This window comes from Grampus griseus (assembly GCF_964374135.1).
Source record: "Grampus griseus genome assembly, chromosome: 10".
NCBI classification, from domain to species: Eukaryota; Metazoa; Chordata; class Mammalia; order Artiodactyla; family Delphinidae; genus Grampus; species Grampus griseus.
Window position 1 is genome coordinate 52,487,858 of NC_139004.1, and position 18,446 is coordinate 52,506,303.

Sequence of the window (18,446 nt, forward strand, 5' to 3'; positions counted from 1 at the left end):
AGTAATACTCCTCATTTCATGTGCTGGTATTTGGTAGATATTTTGCCAAAGGAATTTCAGACAGTAGAGTCCCTGATATGAGAGGCCTTGAGATGCCTAATAGAATGACACTGTGGCTTCCATCCACAGCTCTAGGTAATAAATATTCCTTTAAGTCAAGACTCAGGCTTTGCTTTTAGAGCTTTTTCTGTGGGGAATGGTCTGAGATACTTGCTTCACTTTGGATTGTGACTTTTCTTTTCATGTTTTTTTCCCCCCAGAAGAAAAATTTGCCCAAGCAGTGTGTTTTTTGCTCGTAGACCTGTATATATTAACCTACCAAGCTGAGAAAGCTTTACATCTTCTTGCTGTTCTAGAAAAAATGATTTCACAGGGCAACAATAACAAAAATGGAAAGAATGAGGTGAGTGTTCTGAGGTGATCAGACTAAAATGTAAAGTATGATTAATATTTATGGTTATTAAACATTTTAACAGCTTTATTAAAATATAATTTACATACACAAAATTTATCATTTTAAAGTGTACCATTCAGTGGTTTTTAGTATACTCACAGAATTGTGCAACCATTACCACTATATAATTTCATCACTCTGGAAAGAAACCCTGTACCTGTTAGCAGTGATTCCCTTTCCCTCCTTCCCTCTGGTCACCACTAGTTTACTTTTCTATCTCTGTGGATTTGCCTCTTGTGGACGTTTCGTATAAATGCAGTCATACACTATGTGACCTTTTGTGATTGGCCTCTGGTATATTATTTTCAGTTTACCATGTGTAGCCTGTAGCATTCCTTTTTCATGTATTTCATTCCTTTTTATGGCCAAATAGTATTCCGTTATGTAGATATGCCACATTTTTTAATCCATTCATCAGCTGATGAACGTTGGGTTGTTTTCCTCTTTTGGCTGTTATAAGTAATGCTTCTATGAACACTGATGTACAGATTTTTGTGGGGGCATGTTTTCAATTCTCTTGGGTGTGTATTTAAGAGTGGAATTGCTGGATCATTTGGTAACTCTATGTTTAACTTTCGGAGGAACTACCAGACTGTTTTCCAAAGTAGCTGCACTATTTTATATTCCTACCAGCAACTTTTGAGGGTTCCAGTTTCTCCACATTCTCACTAGCCCTTACCCGTCTTTTAAAAATTGTAACCATCCTAATGGGTATGAAGTAGTATCTCATAATAGTTTTGATTTCCCTAATGACCAAGGATATATGTTCACATCTTTTCATGTGTGAGATATTAGTTTTACAGAATGTGAAGATTAGAATGAAGACCACAAAATTCCATTATCTGGGAAAACTTCATCATTAAAGTTCTTCAAAAAGAGGACATACTTATGACAATTAAGCTTCACCACGTTCTGGAGACACTTGGTGTAAATTAAGAACACATCTTCGTTCTTGTGTTTTTCATTTTGCTTGTGCTTCTGGCTGCCAAGGGATGATCCTTCTTTCTTCCTCTTCCTGCTTCTTTGTTGAAAAAGGAGTGTTTGTAGAAAACAGATTATCAATACATTTCTTTCTGCCTGTATAAGTTCTTGAGGTTTAAAAATAAACATTTAGCGTTACTTTTTACAGGCGTGTATATCTGAGAGTTCAGTTAAATAATCTTAGCATTATTCCCAAACACTGTCTGTCATGTAGTAAAACATTTCGTTTTTATATTCAGTACTTGTAATAGTTGATGAAATATAACTCATTTCAGCAGATGCTGTGTCCTCTATGAGGTGGTACTAAGGTGACAAAAATGAAAACACTGCAGTTGTTGCTTTTCAAGGAACTCACGTCTGTGGGAAGAGAAAGATGGAGCAAAATCTGTTCATGACAAGGAGCAAGGAGGTTAGGGAACGTTTCAGAGCAGTTTGGATGTTTGACTTGAGCCTTGAAAGATGTAACAGTTCAACAAGTCAGAAGAGGAAAGATGGAGCAGGATGACCATCCTGGCAGAGTAGAGAGTACAGAAGGAGTGAGAGTGGTGTGTGGGAGGATTTCTGGTCATCTGACCTGGGGAGTACGTGAGGGATGTGATGGAGATCATTGGGGTGAGATTGGCATCTCAAATATGGGTCAGATCGTGAAGGACTTTGAATACTTTGCTAGGTATTTAGGGTATGATGTTGGCAGTGTTGATACCAGAGAAAGTTTTGTTTTGTTTTGTTTTTTAATTTATTTACTTATTTGGCTGCACCAGGTCTTAGTTGCAGCACGCATTATCTTCGTTGCTGCGTGCGAATTCCTAGTTGTAGCATGTGGGATCTAGTTCCCTGACCAGGGATCGAACCCAGGCACCCTGCATTGGGAGCATGGAGTCTTAGCCACTGGACCAGCAGGGAAGTCCCCAGAGAATGTTTTTAAAGAGGGAATGACATGATCTATTGTGGGTTGCAGAAAGACAATCTGAGTTCTGACCAAGTAATATCCAGGCTTTTTTTTTTTTCTTTTTAATAAATTTATTTATTTATTTTTGGCTGCATTGGGTCTTCGTTGCAGTGCTTGGCCTTCTCACTGAGGTGGCTTCTCTCGTTGCGGAGCACGGGCCGTAGAGCACGTGGGCTTCAGTAGTTGTGGCATGCAGGCTCTAGAGCACAGGCTCAGCAGTTGTGGCACACAGGCTTAGTTGCTCCACCGCATGTGGGATCTTCCCGGACCAGGGCACGAACCTGTGTCCCCTGCATCGGCAGGCGGACTCTCAACCACTTCGCCACCAGGGAAGCCCTATCCAGGCTTTTTAAACCTAGCCCATCACTATACTAAACTATGAGCTTCTTATACGTAGAGTTTCTTGTCATCCACTCCAAACTATTTTTGCTTTTTAATTTTTATTGGAGTATAGTTGCTTTACAGTGTTGTGTTAGTTTCTGCTGTACCGTAAAGTGAATCAGTTATACGTGTACATATATCCACTCTTTTTTAGATTTCCTTCCCATTTAGGTCACCACAGAGCACTGAGTAGCGTTCCCCGTGCTAAACAGTAGGTTCTCATTAGTTATCTATTTTATATATAGTGGTGTATATATGTCAATCCCAGTCTCCCAATTCGTCCCAACCCCTCCCCCCTTCCCTGCTTGGTAACCATAAATTTGTTCTCTACACCTGTGACCCACTCCAAACAATTAAACCTGAATCTCTGGGACCTGGGATTCAGAATTTTGAAAATGTTCTCTAGGTGATTCAGATTAGCTCACTTGGAAATCAGTGATTTCAGTTATGGTTAAAAATATTTAATTTTGGTTAACTTTGTTTCACCACCCTACAGACTGGTAATAACAGCAACAAAGATGGGTCTAATCATAAAGCTGAAAGTGGAGCTCTAATAGAAGCTGCGAAGTCAAAGATACATCAGGTAGCATAAATTTTAAGAGAAGTTATATGTGACATGTATTTACTAGTAGTTATGAATGATGAAGAATGCGATAGATCATTGAGAGCAGTAAATAATTCAAGGCATGTATGCTTATTTGGCTTTGAAGTATTACAGTTTAGAAGCATGTTTATCCTTCTAAATATATTTTGCTCAAGATGATAATGCAATGTTATTTCTTTTACTTCTCTATAGAAAATTGAGAGAAATGGCCTGGGAATGTATTGGATGATAAAAATCAGTTTGTAGAATTTTAAAATTCATTGTTAGTTAGCCATATGCAGTTAAGAATTAATAGGATTTTTGCTTGGAACTTAGTTATAAATTTCATCCTGCCATGTTTTAGTTTTTAAAAGTATATTCCAAGAGTACAATAAAAATAGATTATTTAAGATAATTTTAAACTCGCTTTTGCAAGTAACTGGTATAACTGTTGTGAACAGATTGGGCTTAATTTTCTTGACTAGAAAGTAAAATTGCTTCAGCATCTGTAAATCCACTACAGTTCCTACATACTAGCGTTTTTCCTTTGACAGTATAAAGTAAGAGCGTATATCCAAATGAAGTCCCTGAAGGCATGCAAAAGGGAAATCAAGTCTGTCATGAACACAGCTGGGAATGTAAGTTTCTTCTTAAGTTTTCTTTTTTTTTTCAATTAGCAGCTTTTATGTCATAAATTTTCTTATTTGGACAATAGGTATTATCAGTTTTAAATAATTTATCACAGTCTATTATAGTGTATATATACTGCCAGCTGTAACCCTTTATACTGAGTTGTGAAGTAGTGATCATACTGTGTCTATAATTTAACATCATACTTTTCTCACTTAAAATTATAACAAGCATTTCCCTTTGGTATATAGCCTTCAAAACCACCATTTTGAATAGCTGTCCAGAATTCTTTGAGTGGTTTATCACAATTCACTTAAACATTTACTGTTATTAGACACTTTAGGATTTTTTTAGATTATACTCAAAACATTTATTAAAAATAAACAGTTTGGTTGTAGCCCAAACCTGCCCCTTCCAAATGATCTTTGGCTTGACAATACCTTCAGTTTGATTAGTGCCAGAGTACTTGAGTTATAATTACTCCTTCATTTCCCTCCACCCCATCCCTCCACTAATAAGTAATTTTTTTAAAAACAGTAGAGGGAAAGTTTAGGAAAACTGTTAATTAAAAGTGTGAAATCATAAAGAGATACGGTTTATAGAAGGAATAGTTCAGGAAAATTGACTCTAGAAATCTCAGGCAGGATCTAGATTGGCCACTGGGTCAGTTTTACTCAGGTGATTTTTGAGAACACTTGTAGCCTAGACCTGAAGGGTAGACTTGAGGCTAAGAGGGAAAGGCTTAAGTATAAGTAGCCAGCCAGCCGTTATCAAACCTTTTTTGGGAGAAAAGACATGATTCCCTTCCTTAAAGTATACCATCATCAGAGGGGAGAGACAAACAGGCAAATAAATAATGGTTAGTCATACCCAAATCAGGGAAAACTTCAGGAGGAAGTTTTAGGAGAAGCAAAAGGTGGTCTGTGATCTAAAGCATGATTTTTGTAACAGCAAGATTAGCCCTTGAAAATAAGGAATTCTGTTAGGGAATTTTTCCATTCATAAAATGACACTTTTTTCCCCCACTTGGAAAAGCATTTGATTATTTGTACTTCTTTGGGTTCTAATGGAGGTGTATTTATATCCTAAAAAATAAGGGAGATCACCAGTCTCTGTAATAACCATTAAAATGAAGGACTTAGTTTCTGCTGTTACATTGGCTTTCAATTAATAGTGTAATAGATGAAGACAGTCAGTGGATATTTTGCAGACTGTATTCTTACTCATATATGTTATATGTATTTTTTTAGGTAGACCTTTAATGATTCAGTTTGTAAAGTGCTCTCTGCCAGGTTTCATTGTTTTAGATTGTGAGAGCGATGGAAAGCTCAGAGACCATAGTTTTTGTGACCGTGGCTTAAGTGACTCATGTATGCCCTTGACCACATGCCAGTGCAACAGTCTGATTATGATCTCACATTAGGCATCTGAGTACAAACTGTAAGAAACTTATGTTTTCTTTACAGTCTGCACCCTCCCTGTTTCTTAAAAGCAATTTTGAGTACTTAAGAGGCAATTATCGAAAAGCTGTGAAGCTGTTGAATAGTTCAAACATTGCTGAGCATCCAGGATTCATGAAAACAGGTAAAAGAAAATTGTGAAGTTTGGGTATTTTCTTCCTGACTCTTATGCCTTGTTTCTTGGTTTTTTCCCCTAGACTGCTGTTCAGAGTGATTTTTGCTAATTTTTTAAATGAAAATGTTTTATTATTGCTGCTTCAGAAAATTCCTGGTATTTTATTACTCATTTCCATTTTAAAAGAAACCTCCCTTCTTATTTTACTTTTCTTTCACTTCGTATGCTCTTTATATCATTTTGGTTTTAATACCAGCTTAGAAATTCTGTCCAGGGCATAAGGTCCTTGGTCTTTTGCTTTGTGAAATGAGTCCTTTTAAGGAAATGAGATCATAATGTTTTTACTTTTCCCTTCTCTCCCATAAAAGCAGTGAATAATATGATACTAAAATGAAAGGTAGAATTTGTAGCTGTCATTTAAGTTCATATCATTGCTGTTTTATGGGGAAGAAGGAAAATCAGTTTATTCAAGAAATGAGGTTAAACTATTTTTTTTAAGATTTTTTTTTTTAATGGGGCCCATTTTAAAAATCTCTATTGGGACTTCCCTGGTGGCACAGTCGTTAGGAATCTGCCTGCCAATTCAGGGGACACGGGTTCAAGCCCTAGTCTGGGAAGATCCCACATGCCGCAGAGCAGCTAAGCCCGTGTGCCACAAATATTGAGCCTGCGCTCTAGAGCCCGCGTGCCACAACTACTGAAGTCCGCGTGCCCTAGAGCCTGTGCTCTGCAACAAGAGAAGCCACCACAATGAAAAGCCCGCGCACCACAATGAAGAGTAACCCTCGCTCGCCGCAACTAGAGAAAGCCCGCACACAGCAACAAAGACCCAACACAGCCAAAAATAAATAAATAAAAATTTTAAAAAGACATAAATAAATAAATAAATAAATTTATTTTTTTAAAAAAAGAAATCTAATTAAAGTCTCTATTGAATTTGCTACAGTATTGCTTCTGTTTTATGTTTTGGTTTTTGGCCACGAGGCATGTGAGATCTTAGCTTCCCAACCAGGGATCGAACCCACACCCCCTGCATTAGAAGGCGAAGTCTTTAACCACTGGACCACCAGGGAAGTCCCCAAGGTTAAACTATTGAAAATATTTTGTACCAAGTTCAGAATGCAAAGGATGAATATAGTGTTTGTTTCGTTTGAGATTCTATTCAGACCAATGCACAGAACACACATGCAAACATACTCAAACCTTCCCGCATTCACCCCTTCAGTTCAGTGGAGTCATAGAGGATGGAGAAAGTCAGTTTTTTCCATTATAATTCTCTTGGGTACTCCATTTGTTCTGAGTACCCATTTCTGATTCTGTTAAATTTTTATTTTTCATGTTTTTATTGTCATAGTTTCTCCTCAGAGACCCTGTAATACCCAAACTGGAATGGTCTCTCAGACTAAAAAGGTAATATACATTGCAGAAATTTTACTTAGAATTGTCTTGACACAGATTTCAGAATTTCAGATATTGTCAGTCTTTAAAATGGAGCAGGACATGTAGTCGACTAGTCAACAGTTATGATAATCTAATAGGATAGATTTTATATATAGTTATATACTTTAATGTATTGATATTTTTCATAGTATTAATTTTAAAATCTTTAATTTGCTTCCCACACATAAAATTCAGTGTTTGCTGCTGATAAAATAGGCTTATTAGAGAAGATTTGGGAATAGAATTTCTCCTAAATTGTTCATAATGCCACTCGCCAGAAGCAACCTCCTTTAAAACATATTAATGTATTTCTTACTCTTTTTTCCTCCGCCTAGTTTTTTTTTCTTTCTTAAATATTCTCATTGTTTAATTTTAAAACATATCAGAGGCCAACCTTTAATTTTTAGCATTCAATGAATATTCTGATTATTAATTTTATCAATCTAGTTGGGTGTTTTATATCATTGAGGAAAAGACAGACTATCAGTAAATTGTTTTGGAATGTTTGGGAAACCATTCAGAAAAAAACAATTTAGAGGGCTTCCCTGGTGGCGCAGTGGTTGAGAGTCCGCCTGCCGAGGCAGGGGACACGGGTTCGTGCCCCAGTCTGGGAAGATCCCACATGCTGCAGAGCAGCTGGGCCCGTGAGCCATGGCCGTTGAGCCTGCGTGTCTGGAGCCTGTGCTCTGCAACAGGAGAGGCCACAACAGTGAGAGGCCCGCATACCAAAAGAAACCAAAAAAAAACATTTTATAAAAACCTGGATTGCTTTCATTACACCAAAATAAAATCTAGAGAGATGCAGGATTATAATGTAAAAATAAAATCATAAAAACAGCAAAAGAAAACTTGGATGACTATTTTGTTTTTGTGGTGGGGAAGCCTCGATTAAACATTATCCAAAATCTAAGAACCATACAATTTAGAAAAGATTACCAAATTTGACCACATAAAAATGTAAAACTTTTTATGATTGAAAACATAAGCATACACACACACTCTGAACCAAGTCACAAGACAGATGACAAACTGGCAGTGGAGGGAAATAATTGAAACAGATGTGACAGAAGGTTTCTATAACATACACACTAGCAGGTAACCAATAGGAAAAACATCTGTAACCAAATTTTTTAAACGGGTAAAGAGCAGGAAGAGCCAAGTGTACAGGATAAGAAATACAAATGCCCAACACACATGGGAAGATAGATGCTCAGCCATAGTCATATTTAAAGGAGTGTGAATGGAAAGAAGAGTGGAGACTTAAGAGTTGAACAAAGCAAAGCAGGATTTTCCATGTTCTGTTTATATACACTTGCTATTCTTCATTTAATATATTTTGACTGTTTCTGTAGCTTACTGCATTCCTTCCAGTTTGTACATAATATTTTGTTGTGCGGATGCAGTGCATACATATGTTACTAATAAATACTTCTTATCCTTTGCATTTTTGTATTATTTGCCTATGATTATTAAAAGTTAAATCAGAAGAAAAAACTAAACAGGCTAACAAAATCAATATGCAGGATTGATTTATCACCTTTAATAAGAGATTTTAAGAGAAAAGGAATTTACAAAATTTTCATGTTTCCTAAATTTCAAATGCCTTGTAAACTGTTCTGTAAGGACTGAGTAGAATTGCATATATAATTAACTCTTGCTTGCTAAGCCTGATTCTTGTATGATATGTAGCAGCAGTAAAATTTGTGGATAAACTTATGTATGTTTTTCTCAGGTGAATGCTTGAGGTGCATGTTCTGGAATAATCTTGGTTGTATCCATTTTGCCATGAGCAAGCACAATTTGGGAATTTTCTACTTTAAAAAGGCTCTGCAGGAGAACGACAACGTCTGTGCACAGCTCAGTGCAGGTAGCACTGATCCAGGTAAGCCTATTAAAGGGAGACAGTTTATATTTTACTACTTGAGGAAAATATGATTTTAAAGAGCAAGCATCTGGTTATAAAATGCATGCCATGTGTTCTTACATACACTTAACACCGATCCTGCCCAAAAATTTGACTCGGGATTTTTAGTAGATGTTGCTCCTTTGAGTAATAATTAAAGAAGTTTAAGCTACATTCATTTTTTCATGGATTTGAAAGTCAGTAATCCCATATGGTAATGCTATAAAGCAAAATATTTTGCTAAGATTTCTTGACTGTGCCAAACTAGTTTTATTCTAGCTTCCTTTCAGAGTTTCAAATGTGATACTGTTGACAGCACCTGACAATCTTTAAGCAAATTCCTAGAGTTTATTCCTTTAATATTCATAGGATGTGGATCCTTGATCTGAAATGCTTAAAATCAGGCAATTATTTAGCTTTTTAAAATATTTAAAATTTTTTTAATTTTTAAAAAATTATTTTTTAAAATATTTATGTATTTATTTATTTGGCTGCACCTGGTCTTAGTTGCAGCACACGGGATCTTTGCTGCCTCGTGTGGGCTCTCAGTTGCAGCATGCAGGACCTAGTTCCCTGCCCAGGGATCGAACCCAGGCCCCCTGCATTGGGAGCGTGGAGTCTTAACCACTGGACCACCAGGGAAGTCCCGCTTTTTAAAATATTTTAAAGACTATTTAATTGATGGAAAATGTATCCCAAAAATCACAGTCTCTTTTTTTCTTTTTTTTTTTTTTTTTTTTTTTGTGGCCACGCCACTCGGCTTGTGGGATCTTAGTTCCCCAACCAGGGATCAAACCTGGGCCCTGACAGTGAAAGTGCCAGGTCCTAACCACTGGACTGCCAGGGAATTCCCTAGTCTCATTTTATTATGGCCTGCAAAAGTTAGAATAAGTGAGTGGGACTTCCCTGGTGGTACAGTGGTTAAGAATCTGCCTGCCAATTCAGGGGACACGGGTTCAATCCCTGGTCCGGGAAGATCCCACATGCGGCGGATCAACTAAGCCCGTGCACCACAACTACTGAGCCTGCACTCTAGAGCCCGCGAGCCACAACTACTGAGCCTACGAGCCACAACAACTGAGTCCGTGCACCTAGAGCCTGTGCTCCTTAACAAGAGAAGCCACTGCAGTGAGAAGCCCGCGCGCCGCAACGAAGAGTAGCCCCTGCTCGCCGCAACTAGGGAAAGCCCGTGTGCAGCAACCAAGACCCAACGCAGCCAAAAATAAATAATTAATTTAAAAAAAAAAAGAATAAGTGAGTGAACAATAGTCACTGTAGGTATATAGTACATTAATTTTTTATTTCCGTGGTAAAGTTCCCTAACACCTAAGATTAACTGAATGCTTCTGGTTAAGAAAACACATAATGATAACATGGCTAACTGAACTGAAAGTGAAAAGGAGTGGAATCTTCTTGCAGGCTCTAAAAGTGTGCAAAGGTAGTGTAAGGTTCAGTGGAGTGAGAGTGGGTCTTTGCCTTCCTGGAACATTGTTGCCTGAGGAGCTGGTAATGAGAAGACACATCTCTGGCCCCACAAGCACAGACAACTGAGATGCCTCTGGAGGATATTTGTGGGGTTGGGGATGGAGATCATCACTGTGGTGAGAGCTGTTTACAACTTCAGATTGGGGATTGGGGTCATTGGTGTCAAAAAGGCAGTAGTTGAGTACTTAGTGGAATAAATGTTTTCAGTGGAGCTGTTATTTTAAATCTGATGATTCTCATCTGCTTTTCATCATCAGGCAAAAAATTTTCAGGAAGACCCATGTGTACATTACTAACCAACAAGAGGTATGAGTTGCTGTATAACTGTGGGATTCAGCTGCTTCACATTGGAAGGCCTCTTGCTGCATTTGAGTGTCTGATTGAAGCTGTTCAGGTTTACCATGCAAACCCCCGCCTCTGGCTGAGGCTGGCTGAGTGCTGCATTGCTGCCAATAAGGGGGTGAGTCTCTGTCTTTTTGAACCCCCACCCCACCCCCACTTGTTGCATAGAGAGCAATAAATACTTGGTAACATAAAGACCTCCTCCCCTTTTTAACTCTCAGGGAATTTGTAAAGATAGTCTTCTGTTCTTTATCAGTTGGACAAAATTTAGTTTCATGAAGTCATGTGTTCACTTTCTGACTCTTGGTGAGCACGGCAACATGTGTCAGCAGTCATGTTGAAAAGTTGAAGCCATTAAGAAGGTCATATCTGTTGAAACAGTGGTCTGCGAGCTGCTGGGGCAGGGGCCACGCCATCAGCTGGCGTGAGAGTGGTGTGTGCGCCCAGTGATTAAAGGAGGGCTGCTGATAACACAGTGAGTGTGGAAAGAACCGCATTATGCTGTGCTTCCTCCAGTGCCTGCAGGGTTTACTTTTGATTCAGTAAATGTTGTCGAGTTAGTGGATTACCAGGCTGTTTCTCTCTGACACGTGTTCATCCACGGTGGCCGTGAGAAATAGGCCAGTTTACACTAGTGTCCATGCCTAGATTATCTCCAAACGGCAGTTGGTGAAAGCCTTTTGAATCTCAAGTGGGGAGGGGTCAGTGGGAGGTAGGGGAAAGACAGGTTGTATCAGAATCACCAGACACCCCATTTCCTAGCCACCCCCTACCCCCCGCCGTTGCCGGGCTCAGGCTCATCAGGTCTGTGGAGGTGGGGGGTATGGCATCCTGAGGTTTTGCTTGGCATGCTTGCCATAGGTGATAACGCTTCCTGAAAAGCAACTACAGGAACTAAAGGGATTAAAGAGGTGTGTTTGCCTGGCAGTTTTCACACTTGATACTTAAAGTAGCTTATGATTTGAGTATGCCACTGGGGGAAGAGATGAATGTTGTCTTTGAGGCTTTAATGGTTTATTTCATTGTCTCTTTTAAGGGACAACATTCTTATTAGATAATTCTTAAATTAGCTGATAAACAACTCAAGGCAGAATTTACACTTTTTTAAAACAAAAGAATCTGTAGAAATTGCTTATTCTCTTTAATGTGATGAATTTAATCAGTGTTGGAGGCCTTAGTAAGGTTTAACATTTTCTTTTAAAATTACTTATTTTTAGAAATAGTACTTTTAGGATTGTCTTTCTTCTATGGATTTCATTCTGATGGTTTTTTCCTCCCATTTTTTCTGGAAAGTTCTAAATTTGTAACTTTTTTTTTTTTTTTGCGGTGCGCGTGCCTCTCACTGTTGTGGCTTCTCCTGTTGTGGAGCACAGGCTCCAGACGCACAAGCTCAGTGGCCATGGCTTACGGGCCCAGCCGCTCCGCGGCATGTGGGATCTTCCCGGACCGGGGCACGAACCCGTGTCCCCTGCATCGGCAGGCGGACTCTCAACCACTGTGCCACCAGGGAAGCCCTAAATTTGTAACTTTTAAACAATGGTAAAGATGACTTGGTTGCCATAGCTTGGTGGATACCAGAACACTCACAGTCTGTGCTACTAATAGGAAATTTGCTATAAACAATTATGTTTATCTTTGTGCTTCTCCTCTTTCTAAAACCTGAGGTGGGGAACTCCCTGGCTGTCCAGTGCTTTCACTACCAAGGGCCCACTTTCAGTCCCTGGTTGGGAAACTAAGATCCTGCAAGCTGCGCACAGCACGGCCAAAAACAAAAAAAGGACAGAAAAATAAAGTAAAATAAAACCTGAGGTGACTGAAAAGACAGTAAAAACAACCCCAAAATACACTTGAGGAAAATCCCAACAGGAGAAATTATGAACTCCAAATAAAATTTCATAACATTTATTTACTCAGGACAAAAGGGATGCTGAACAGAGCACTTTGTACCTTCCAAAATAAATTCATTTTTTAATAAACAGAACCAATTTAATTATTAAATTGGTGATGCCAAAGAGGTCATTTTGTCCTCAATATCTGATGCATGTTGTTTCAGACCTCTTCTGGCAGATGCAGAGTTTATGTTTACCTGGGCAGTGTATGATATATAAGAAAAGATTTGCTAGATAAAAAACATAGACTCAGGGACTTCCCTGGTGGCGCAGTGGTGAAGAATCCATCTACCAATGCAGGGGACCACGGGTTCAATCCCTGGTCGGGGAAGATCCCACGTGCCACAGAGCATTTAAGCCCGTGTGCCACAACTACTAAGCCTGTGCTCTCGAGCCCGCGAGCCACAGCTACTGAGTCCGCACACCACAGCTACTGAAGCCCACATGCCTGGGGCCCGTGCTCCACAACAAGAGAAGCCACCACAATGAGAAGCTCGCATACTGCAATGAAGAGTAACCCCTGCTCGCCGCAACTAGAGGAAGCCTACACGCAGCAACGAAGACCCAACGCAAGGCTACTTAGCACTTCCCTGGTGGTCCAGTGGTTAAGAATCCACCTTCCAATGCAGGGAACACAGGTTCAGTTCCTGGTCGGGGAAATAAGATCTCACATGCAGGGCAACTAAGCCCACGTGCCGCAACTACGCCGCAGCAGAAATCCCACGTGCCACAGCTAAGACCCGATGCAGCCAAATTCATTCATTCATTCATTCAAAATGGTAGAATTTCCTTCTTTCTAAAAAAAAAAGAGAGAAGGCTACTTAAAAAATCACCATGAACCATTTACTTTTCTGAAACTGTGCCGTTTATTTTTCTGAGTTCTGAAACTCGTATTTCTTGAGTGCAGTTCCTACTGCCAAGACACTATAAAATTGCAAATACTTTAATTACATATCATTATTTTACATTAAGACTGTTCTGGGGGCTTCCCTGGTGGCGCAGTGGTTAAGAATCTGCCTGCCAATACAAGGGACACGGGTTCGAGCCCTGGCCCTGGAAGATCCCACATGCCGCGGAGCAACTAAGCCTATGTGCCACAACTACTGAGCCTGAGCTCTAGAGCCCACGAGCCACAACTACTGAGCCCACATGCCACAACTACTGAAGCCTGCGCGCCTAGAGCCCGTGCTCTGCAACAAGAGAAGCCACGACAATGAGAAGCCCACGCGCCTCAACGAAGACCCAACGCAACAATAAATAAATAAATAGATAGATAGATAAATAAAGACTGTTCTGGCACACTTTTTTGGCTACTGATCTATTGTTGAAGCTATGGTATATTATTGTGGAATTTTAGTTCCATCCAGATCTAGCCATCTGATCAGCTTCTACAGCCTTAAGGATCAGGGAAGAGAGTATGGACAAACCATCACAAATTTATCACCCCACCAGGAAAAAAGGTCAGAAGAGAAGGCCTTCCAATCATGGTTCAGAATATCCACTCTTTCTTATTTTTCACTAATGTTCCTTAGCCGCCTCCTCAAGACAAAATAGTTCCAGTCAGTTTTATTGTATTTTTTGTGTTACGTAATACTTTCTTTCTAAAATGAATCTACAAGTGAATCCTTGTTTTGCTTAAAGTCATACATATATGGAAGTACAACTATAAGAAAGTTCGGTTACGGAGCAAGAAGTAATAAGTAGTACAGAAACATTTGTGTTTAGAGATGGACTTTTTGCAGGGCAGAGTTTATCTCTGCAAGTTCCTATGAATTGGCTCCATTCTGTTCCTGTGTATGAGAATCTGCAGGACTTTACAAAATGCAGGTAAATCAGAGACTTAGAGTGAAGGGGGAAGATAAAGGAAATTGGCATCACCAGGCTCCTGTAGTGAGATGATGTACTGTAGTGAAATATCAAAAAAAAAAAAAAAAAACTATATGTATAAGTAGCTTTTACTATTTTCAGTTTATTGTTTACACGGCTTTAGAATTTTAATTTTCTAGAAGGTAAGAATTGTGCCCACGTAAATTTTGACATATATAGCTTGTTAGTATGTATATGTTGTTGACACTTATAATTAAAACTTTCAATTAAGAAGGAAAAGATCTGTGTTTTAGGAAGTGTAGCTGCTTCCCTTCTCTTGTTCACTGTGTTTTTGTGGCTTTTATTTTCCTTACTCTGATATCGACGTGCCCATCACATGCAGCATGGTGCCTGGGGCACAGAATGGTCCAAATAAATGATTCTAAATAAATGCTTGAGTCATTCTTTTTTTTCTTTAATACATTCTTTTTTTATATATATTCTTTTCCATTATGGTTTATCATAGGATACTGAATGTAGTTCTCTGTGCTGTGCTATATAGTAGGACCTTGTTAGTTGAGTCATTCTTTTTTTTTTGGACGTACCTTGTGGCATGTGGGATCTTAGTTCCCTGACAAGGGATCAAACCCGCACCCCCTGCACTGGAAGCACAGAGTCCCACTTGAGTCATTCTTTTTTTTTTTTTTGCTGTACACGGGCCCCTCACTGCTGTGGCCTCTCCCATCGCAGAGCACAGGCTCCGGACAGGCAGGCCCAGCAGCTCCGCGGCATACGGGATCCTCCCGGACCGGGGCACGAACCCGCGTCCCCTGCATCGACAGGCGGACTCCCAACCACTGTGCCACCAGGGAAGCCCTTGAGTCATTCTTGAATTGCTTTTTTTCCTCAGAATTACCTCAGACCTTATACTAATAAAGTGTAGTGTATATTGCAGATTTTCAGACTCATGTACTCGTCTCTTCACTACCAGACATTTCCTGTATCACCCAAAACTCCACATTGATCTTAAGAATCTTAAGGATCTTAAGAATTTTCTTAGAGTAATTGTAAAAGGTACTGGATTATTTTTCATACCCCATCTTACAATTCCATTAAATTAATTGGAAATTATTTGTATTTTGTAGACTTCTGAACAAGAAACTAAAGGTCTTCCAAGTAAAAAAGGAATTGTACAGTCTATTGTTGGTCAAGGCTATCATCGTAAAATAGTTCTGGCATCACAGTCCATACAAAATACTGTATATAAGTAAGTATTTTGCTAAGAGAAAGTGTATAATAATATTTCATAGTAATGTTATGTATAAAAAATATGCTTAGGAATTACTTCATAGGAGGAGCCACTTTGTAATTAGATTTTATTGCTACTTCAAGAAATAGACTCCTATACGTAGGTATGCGGTGAATGTTATTTGACATATGATTTTGGTTTATTACATCCATGGGTGCTGAAATTGTTGACGCCCTAAGAAACGCTGGTCTATTCAGTGCCATTATTCAGAATGTCCAGAAGAGGGCATCTTGATGTTTCCTTTTTATATCGTTTATCATTGATACTTTTCATTTAGTTATTTTTATTTTCTCATAGTCCCTAAAGCTAATTCTTAATATCAGGATAAAAAAGTACTAACACATATATAAACAAAAGTATTATAAAGCTGTCACTTGTAGAACTACTTTTCAATTGAACAACTTTTAAATATGAACATCTTTATCTTTTACATAGATTCCAATTTGGCGTTGCTCTTATTTCTAAAGGAGTAGGCTTTGTAAGAAACTTGCTCCTTTTCCCAAAAATAAAATTGTTCACTACCATTTAAAAGTTTTCCCAAAGTTTTAAAAAAGTATCTGGCACACAATATTTTGCTCTTAATTTATTTCAACAATAATGCAGATTTCGTTCAAAAGACAAGTTAAAGCATCACTTTCCTACAGTTTCAAAATTGTTACTACTTTTCACTTTTTCCCCCTAATAAAGCTGACTTAGTTTGATATATAGAACCAACAGGAAGTTATATAAAATCTCAACAAAGTTATAAGACAAATAACGCTGCTTTTTCAAAATGTGTAAATAAGGTATTTCCAAAAGCAAACATCAACCAAAACAAGGCTCAAATGTGAAAAATCTACTTTTTTCCCTTCTTTCCAGTTCTGACTGTACCTGTCCTGGCCTTCACTACAATTTTCCTTGTCTATAACTCCTTTGTTAGTTTAACGTTGATGTTGCAGATATCCTTCAGGTTGTCTCCTAGCCTCAGTCCCATTCCTATAGACACAATGTGGTGTCTAATGTATATACTTGCAATCTATTATTTATACTTTTTATATCTTATACACAGACATACCTCCTTTTACTGCACTTTGCTGTATTGAGCTTTGCAGATGTTGCTTTTTTTGTGTTTTACAAACTGAAGGTTTGTGGCAACCCTGCACAGAGCAAGTCTGTTGGTGCCATTTTTCCAACAACAACTGCTCACTTTGTGTCTCTGTGTCACATTCTGGTAATTCTTGGAATATTTCAAACATTTTCATAATTATTTGTTATGGTAATCTGTGATCAGTGGTCATCAATGGTACTATTGCAAAAAAAATATTATGACTCGCTGAAGGCTCATGATGGTTAGCATTTTTTTAACAAGTATTTTTTAAGGTATGTACATTGTTTTTTTAGACATAATGCTATTGCAGACTTAATAGACCACAGGGTAGTGTTTTATTGCAATCTTTGCTTTATTGTTTTATTGCAATCTTTGCTTTATTGTTTTATTGCAATCTTTGCTTTATTGTGGTGGTCTGGAACCGAACCTGTGATATCTCCAAGGTATGCCCGTATAATATTTAGGATTTGGGTTCTTTAGCATTCTCTTATAACTGCTTATATTCAAATTTCTACCTCTTAGATGGCAAAGTTTTTATTTACAGTTATATTGGTTTTATTCCTGATAATAGAAAAGTTTTATTTATTGTTTTTGTTTTCTTAGCTAACTTGGTTTTGTTCTTTTAGTGATGGACAGTCTTCAGCCATTCCTGTAGCCAGTATGGAGTTTGCAGCCATTTGTCTCAGAAATGCCTTGTTGCTGTTACCTGAAGAACAGCAAGATCCAAAGCAGGAAAATGGGTCTAAAAATAGTAATCAATTAGGTGGCAACACAGAGAGCAGCGAAAGCAGTGACACTTGCAGGTATTCTGACCCCTTTGACCTCCCTTGGTGAAATCTTTAGGACTTCATTAGTCAGCCTCTGTCTTGTAGTTGAATTCCTGAAATCTGCAGCCTGAATTTCCAAAGTTCTCTGTTTTGAGTAATAAGAAAGGAAAGTATGAATGTTTAAGTATTTCTGGAAGAGAGAAATAAGGTGAAGCCTAAGTGAGGAAAGAACCTTAAACGAGACAAGTTGAAAGTCACAGCTTTTCACTGCCAGGAGGAATCACTGCAAGAAATCCAGTTGCTGTCAGAAATGGCTTTTTTTTCTTTAACTTTTATTAAAATAAATACTTAAGTCCCTAAAACTTCTCTTTTCTTACTATCTTCTGCCTTTTCTCTTAACATCCTGTAAACCACTGACCTCCAGAACATTTCTATACATTTCTGGTTTCCTACTATCAATTAAATATTATGCCAATCTATAGAAATAGGGAGAGTTTATCTAGTAATAAAACAAACACCATTATATGTAGAGAGTTCTTTTTTCACATGGCACCTTTAAACTCAAGTCTTCCATCTCAGCATTTTTTCTTGATTATAGTAGAAAAACATGTTTATTATAGAAAATTTGAAGCAAAATTGTGGAATGGTTTTTCCTCCATCAAGGGGTTATGCTTTACTATACTTAGTAAAAGACAGAAGAATGAGAAATGTGTGAAAATACTGGAGTGGTTTCCTTTGTATAGTAGAGATATTTTTTCTGTTAAGAGACTTTTTTTTTTTTTTTTTTTTTTTTTTTGTGGTACGCGGGCCTCTCACTGTTGTGGCCTCTCCCGTTGCGGAGCACAGGCTCCAGAAGTGCAGGCTC

At 38.4% G+C, this 18,446-nt stretch overlaps 1 protein-coding gene across 2 annotated transcripts in view; it reads left to right on the forward strand.

Moving 5' to 3' along the window:
- Positions 1–18,446, forward strand: part of CNOT10 (CCR4-NOT transcription complex subunit 10) — a 63,209-nt gene that overhangs the window by 19,697 nt on the left and 25,066 nt on the right. For both annotated transcript variants that reach the window (XM_082664084.1, XM_082664085.1), the window contains exons 5-12: positions 261–403; positions 3,262–3,348; positions 3,903–3,986; positions 5,445–5,562; positions 8,726–8,875; positions 10,639–10,841; positions 15,564–15,685; positions 17,441–17,617. In XM_082664084.1, the coding sequence (XP_082520210.1) occupies positions 261–403; positions 3,262–3,348; positions 3,903–3,986; positions 5,445–5,562; positions 8,726–8,875; positions 10,639–10,841; positions 15,564–15,685; positions 17,441–17,617 (1,084 nt within the window). The remainder of the gene's footprint in view (positions 1–260; positions 404–3,261; positions 3,349–3,902; positions 3,987–5,444; positions 5,563–8,725; positions 8,876–10,638; positions 10,842–15,563; positions 15,686–17,440; positions 17,618–18,446) is intronic.